Below are 6,572 nucleotides of genomic sequence, written 5' to 3' on the forward strand. Positions count from 1 at the left end.
TTAGATTTCAGTATAAAATCAATGTTGAAATTTTATATGTTCCCTACAAAAAATTACAATATTATTGAATAATATTCTAGTAAATTATATAATACGTTCAAGAAAATACAGATCTTAAAAATTAAAATGTTTTTATTATATTCTAAATTAAAATGGTTTAATATGGTCATTACAAATATGCTTTATAATTTATTTAACAATTTATTTAAAATAAAATGTAATTTTAATATGAAAATTTTTATAAATTTTTTAAAAAAAAATCTATACATTTATTAAAAAATGCACATATATTCTAGAATTTAAATTATTTAAGAAAAATATATTTTCTATATAAAAAAAAAATACTTATATACATTTCATATTAATAATATTAGTAATTAATATAATAGTAATTATATATAATATAAATTATTATATAATTTAATTGTTTTGTACGTGATTTGTTTGTTATTATGCATAAATAGAAAAAAAAACAAATATTGCATAAAAAATTTTTGTAATTATAACAATTATTATTTTTTTTTTTGTACTTTTTAAACATAATTAAGTAAATATTAAATAAGAAATGTATGTGGTTTTTATTCTTTAATTTAATTAATAATAAAAAATAATTAATTAATAATATAATATTACAATTTATAATTTACGTATATAAATTAAAAATGTATATTTTTTTCAGAAAAAAAATTTAATATTGTAAAAATGTGTTATAAATTTTATTTGTTTTTTTTTTTGTTTTTCTTATTTTCATCTTCTAACTTGTAGAATATTTAAATTGCAATAAATATCTTTTAAGTCTAATTATAGAATTTTGACTAAAAAAAAAAAAAAATTAATTTAAATTTTTCAAATAATTTTAAAAAAATTTTTTTAAGCTACATTTGAATTAAAAATGAAGAAAAACAAAAAAAATAATTAAGCAAAAATAAATAAAAATTTGATCAAAAATCACATAATTGTAAAAAAAATAAAAAAAAAAATCTATATATAAAAAAAAAAATAAGAAAAATGAAAATACAATAAAAATATTTTTTATCAATAATTTAAAAATAAAAAAAAAGGAGTTTATTTTGTTATTTACTTTAATTATTAATAATTATATAATTAGCAGCTAATTTAAAAATATTATTTTCAGATTTTTAATTAAGACTGATTTTAATTAATTTGATTATATATTCTAGATTGAAATTCTCTAGACAATTTAGTCGAGAAGTGCAAGTTCGGGAGGAACTAAAATGAATTGATACTTGATTCATTTTAAATTGTGTGTTTACTATAAGTGATACATATAAGATGAATAAACAAAATTATTTTGAATCAATTCATATAAGAATTAACAACAAATTAATATTTGAAATGCAAACAATTTGATCAGCCCTTAATTGTAAAAATACAAATAAACTAATAATATGGTTTTATTAATTTTAGTTTGAATGGAAATTCAAATTTATGTTAAGCACGAAAATTTTGAAATTGGTAATTTCATTGTCTCAACAACTTCAAAATGTAAATAATAATCAACAATAATTAGTAATTCAATAATAAAATAAAATTTAAAATTATAATTTTTCATTGCCTCAACAACTTCAAAATGTAAATAATAATCAACAATAATTAGTAATTTAATTTAATAATAATATAAAATTTAAAATTTTAATTTTTTTTAATTACATACTTCATTTTTTGAATTAATAAAAATTCGAAAACAACTACATTGAGAGTAACAATTTATTCCTTCTTAGAAATTAAAATTTTTTGTAAAAATATTTAAAATTTTTAATCTATATATTACAAAATAATACCTAGTTTATTTTTACATAATACTATTTAAATTATAATTATAAATAATAATTTAGTAAATTTTAAAATTATATTATATAAAGGAACTAAAGTACTAAAATTTATTAAATTATTTGCGTTTTTAAAAATCTGATAAGTTGCATTTATGATTCTATATTGTCGTAATGCATTCTATATTAAATTTTAATTTTTGTGTGACAATTAAATTGCATGACTTATATTATCTGATCTGATAATATTGCAATATATAATTAAATACTCGAATTTAATTAATTCTAAATTGATTCACATAATGCTTTATAACGTGGACTTCTTTTAACACATTGACTAGCTGGTGGTCCACTTCTATATATTGGTCGTCCAAGAATATTTGTATCAGCATAATTACAAGCAAATAATATTGTATCCCATATACCATCTTGATAACGTATACCAGCACAACCAACATGAGTATTTGTATCTTTAACCATTACAGTAAAATGACCAATATTTTTTCTAAAAATTAAATAAGATTTAGTATGTATTTTGTTTTATTTTTTTTATAAAATTATTATTTTTTGTTGCAAGTAATGTTATGCATATAGCATTATTTTTTTTATATATCTTAACATTACTTTAGTCTATATATATTCTTGAACAAAATTATAATAAAAATAAAACTGACTAAGCAAATTTGGCAGGAACTTCGACATTTTGAAATATTTTTGTTCCCCGTATAAGAACCAATGATTTAGTAATGTTTGTGCCCAACTTAATGAAATGAGAAAAGCACTTTTTAAAAAGTATATCCAAATTACATTTTGCAGGCATAATTGTGAAAATCTCTAAACCTTGCCCGAAACTATGAATTATGAGTTATGAAAGTAATTTTGTCCCATTGCCATAAAATATAATTCACACATACTGCCTGTAACATTTTCATAAACCACACACAATATTATTAAATAATCAAAAAAAAAATTTTTTTTCTGTGCACACTTTTTGTGGTCATTGAAAAATTTTTGTTAGTTTTTTTTTTTCTTGTCTAATTGAATATACTAAACATGTACAAAAATTTTTTTTTTGGGATTAAATATAATAAAATCAAAATCTACTAAAAACGTGTAATATTTTTATTGATTTTTTTTTTAATCAATTCAAAATTAATATATTAAAATAATATAGCTAGTAACACCAAATCAAGGTGTTTTAAATTCAATTAAATAAGACCTCATTTATATATTATATAAAAATACTTCTAAAGAGCACCTCGGTACTACATATTTGTAGATATTTTTAATATGTTATAATAAAACTTACCCTGTACTACGATATTTATTAATAACACTCATATCAGTTAATTTATATTCATTAAACCAACTATTTATACTGCCACGAATTTCACTATTATTATAATTCCAATTTTGTATACCATATTGACGTCTTAATGCTAAACTTTGTCCAGAATATGGAAATGTTGGTGTACTTCGACATTTATCATGTTCAAATAAACAACGTTTAACATTAAATTCAGCCATTATTGCTAATTCTGGACTCCATTTCATTTCGGCCATTCTTGATGCTGAATTATATTTATATAATCCACCGCTAGCAATTCTATTTCTTAATTCATTATGTTGATTAACAATAGAATTTTTATTTATATTTAATAATTTACCAGAGCATTTAGCATTCTATATAAGTGTATGTACGAATAAATCAAAACAATGAAAAGAAAAAATAAAAAGACAAATTAATTATATTTAATCACACATAATCTAATAATCATTATACTTATAGGTGTATAATAGAAAATATAAAACTAGTTTATTACTGAATTTTGTATAAATTCACATGCTACTGATTGATTAGGTCTACAGGCTTGTGTTGAACAATAATATCTAGCGATTGATGTTTGTGTTAATCCATAATTAAATAAAACAATGTTAATGATAATTAAAAGTAAAATTTTTGATTCCATTTTAAATTGTGTATTTATGTAATGTAGGTGATCGCGTTAATTCTTTTTTTTTTTGTAAATGAACTATTAAAATTTTTGTATTAAACTAAAATAAATTTTAAAATGTTACTTTCTTTTATACACAAAAATTTTAATGAGATTTTTATTCATTCGTATATATAAATACATATATATCTATATATATATATTTATGAAGAGTTTTTCTATAATACAAAATTACTTAATATTCATGTCATGTTCATTACGGTTAAGGGATTTTCTATACAACATTATTGTATTTCATTCAAGTTCTAAAATATCTATATATTATATAAGCTAAAAGTGAAAAATTAGTTTAGTTTGTTTGAGAAATTCACATATGTTATAATTCTTGAATAAATTACTACTTAATATTTATATTAATTAAATAATTCTTTTATCCTTAATTCTAATATTCACTGTCTGAGCACCTGTCTTACTTCTAAATCACTAATATATTCACCAAATCACCTACTGAATATATAAGCACCTCTCTTAACTAAAATACATTTTGCGAATATTGAACAATGTATGCATACTTTTAATATTCTTGAAGCGTGCAAGTTTATTTACTTGTATGCTAAAAAAAAAAACTTTTAAAATTTAGAATTTAGAATATTGAATGTGATTATTTATTTACCATAAATATACCGTCTTATAAAGTGATTTCTTTAACGATATTTTGCTTTCTTGTTCTTTTTTCGAAGAATTACGCTTCGAATTGAATTTGCTAAATTAATGATAAACTCTTTTTTACTTATACTAGCTTATATGAATTTTAAAAATTTGAATATTTCTGATTTGGAACTCTATAAATGCTTTTTGCTATAGATGCTTATTGTGTATACTTTACCGCTGGACAAATATTTTGCCATCCATACTTAATTAAGTGAGCTTTTTAAAACTTTTATATACCGCGTATATATAGAAAATATGCTAAAATAAATAAAAATTAAATTTATTAAATATAAATACAAAAAAAAAATATTTACTCTTACATACTAATTGATATCCAATGAGATTTTTGTTTTTCAAAAAAAATTTCTTACTTTCAATGAAAGACATATGTAGTATTAATTATGAGCGCACCTAGCGAAATTATGTTAAAGTTTAAAAGGTTTAATTGTTTTGATGTTGTTGCGATAAAATTTAAACTTTACTTTAATTTGCATCTTGCAAATTAAATTGCAATATTAAATTATGCAAAGTAGAAATTATATGTAAGTCGTTGCAATCTGCCTCTACATTTATACTGAAAAATGGAATAATGGAAAAAAAGAAAAGTAAGGGAAAATTGAATTCGGATTCCGGAGATCAAATTAAATTACCGCCACAGTAAAAGTAGGCCATTACAGTAAGTTAAATACCAACTCAATGAAAGAAAATTAAGAAATTTAATTGATTTAAGATATCAATCAAAACTACAGTTTCACAGAAGTCCTCATAAAAATTTGGTATAAAATTTTTCCCTATAACAAATATATCATTCAAACCAATTATTATTGTTTTTTTTTTTTAATATTATAATATACATACATATTTATTTCTATTCACAGATAATCTTTGCACTGATCATAATTCTTCAGCTTTAAGAAATGTCACACACACCTATGTAATTCAAATTAAAACTCATTTAAAAGATTCGTTGAAATGAAATGAAAATATTTTGCATCCCTATCATTATCATAGTTATGATTTTTTTTTTCTCTTAATGAATTCGAATATGAAAATCACTATAATGTACATACATATATGGATATTTTGAATATAATTATGAAAATCACGTTACTAAAAATGTCATTATTATAAATTTCAGTTCAGTTAATATATGTACAATATAATGTATATGGATGTAAATAGAAATGTGAATGACTCCTAAATACGAAGATTTTAAAATGTACGCCGACCCGTTACTCATTTGGTAAATTTATTTTATGTTTTTAAAAATTTTGGTTTTATTTTAATTAATCCGAAAACTTCCGAAACTTAATATGTTTACAAATTAAGTTCAAAAATTTGGTTTGTATACTAATATTTAATTCATGTAAAATATTTTTTTGACCTGTGAAAATGTAAATTTTTAATTAGTAATACTATTGTTTTAATGAATTTAATTAAAATTTTAATGTTTAGATTACAAGTGTTATGATTTTACGATTTTGGGTTTTTTTTCGGTGAAAATTAAAACGACGTCATTTTATGACAAAGCGTTAGTAATATCACACTTATCACACATAACATATTCATGTAATGTTATGATAAAAAATTATGTATGTGTTATGAAAGATATTAATATGCTTATCATTCTTATTTAAAATGAAAAATTTTTTCATAAAATCTATTATAGGTAATTAAAATATAAAAATCTTCTTCTTTCAACTTTGTCTTAACAATATACGTACATACACGCGCGTAAGAGTATTTTTACAACATACATACTACAGTATTCGTACTCGGAATATTATTTTATGATAGGTCAGTTCTGTTCAAAATAATTCTTAATTAAAAAAAAATATAAATTTTAAATTTTAAAATTTTCAAGAACAACTGAATCATTTCAATTTCGTTTCATTTCCACATTAAATTTTCAAATGCTATACAACGTTTCTAATTTTCGCCGCTAGAGTTTATTATATTCAAAAATTCGAGAATCGATACTCTTCTTTTTATTTATTGTTGTAATTTTTTTTTTTTTGATATTCTGTTTCTGTCATTGTGACGTTCGAACGCATGTACATATTATTATTTGTTTTGTTTACATTTTCATTGAAAACATTTTTAAATCACAAATAAA

General features: G+C 20.3%; 1 protein-coding gene across 1 annotated transcript; it reads right to left on the reverse strand.

The window, feature by feature from the left end:
- Positions 1–2,075: 2,075 nt before the first annotated feature.
- On the reverse strand, positions 2,076–3,568 carry LOC129610675 (antigen 5 like allergen Cul n 1-like). The gene is made up of 3 exons (XM_055523318.1): positions 3,551–3,568; positions 3,100–3,473; positions 2,076–2,295 (listed from the first exon to the last, which is right to left on the reverse strand). Exons 1-3 carry the CDS (start codon positions 3,566–3,568, stop codon positions 2,076–2,078), a joined length of 612 nt encoding a protein of 203 aa, XP_055379293.1.
- Positions 3,569–6,572: the final 3,004 nt, after the last annotated feature.

Source organism: Condylostylus longicornis, unplaced genomic scaffold, assembly GCF_029603195.1.
Source record: "Condylostylus longicornis isolate FDR11 unplaced genomic scaffold, ASM2960319v2 ptg000046l, whole genome shotgun sequence".
NCBI classification, from domain to species: domain Eukaryota; kingdom Metazoa; phylum Arthropoda; class Insecta; order Diptera; family Dolichopodidae; genus Condylostylus; species Condylostylus longicornis.

Excerpts from the sequence above, each read along its gene's own strand:
- LOC129610675 (XM_055523318.1), bottom strand. Across the intron at positions 2,296-3,099 it reads AATAAATATCGTAGTACAGG|AAAAAATATTGGTCATTTTA; the intron begins GTAAGTTTTATT and ends TTTAATTTTTAG.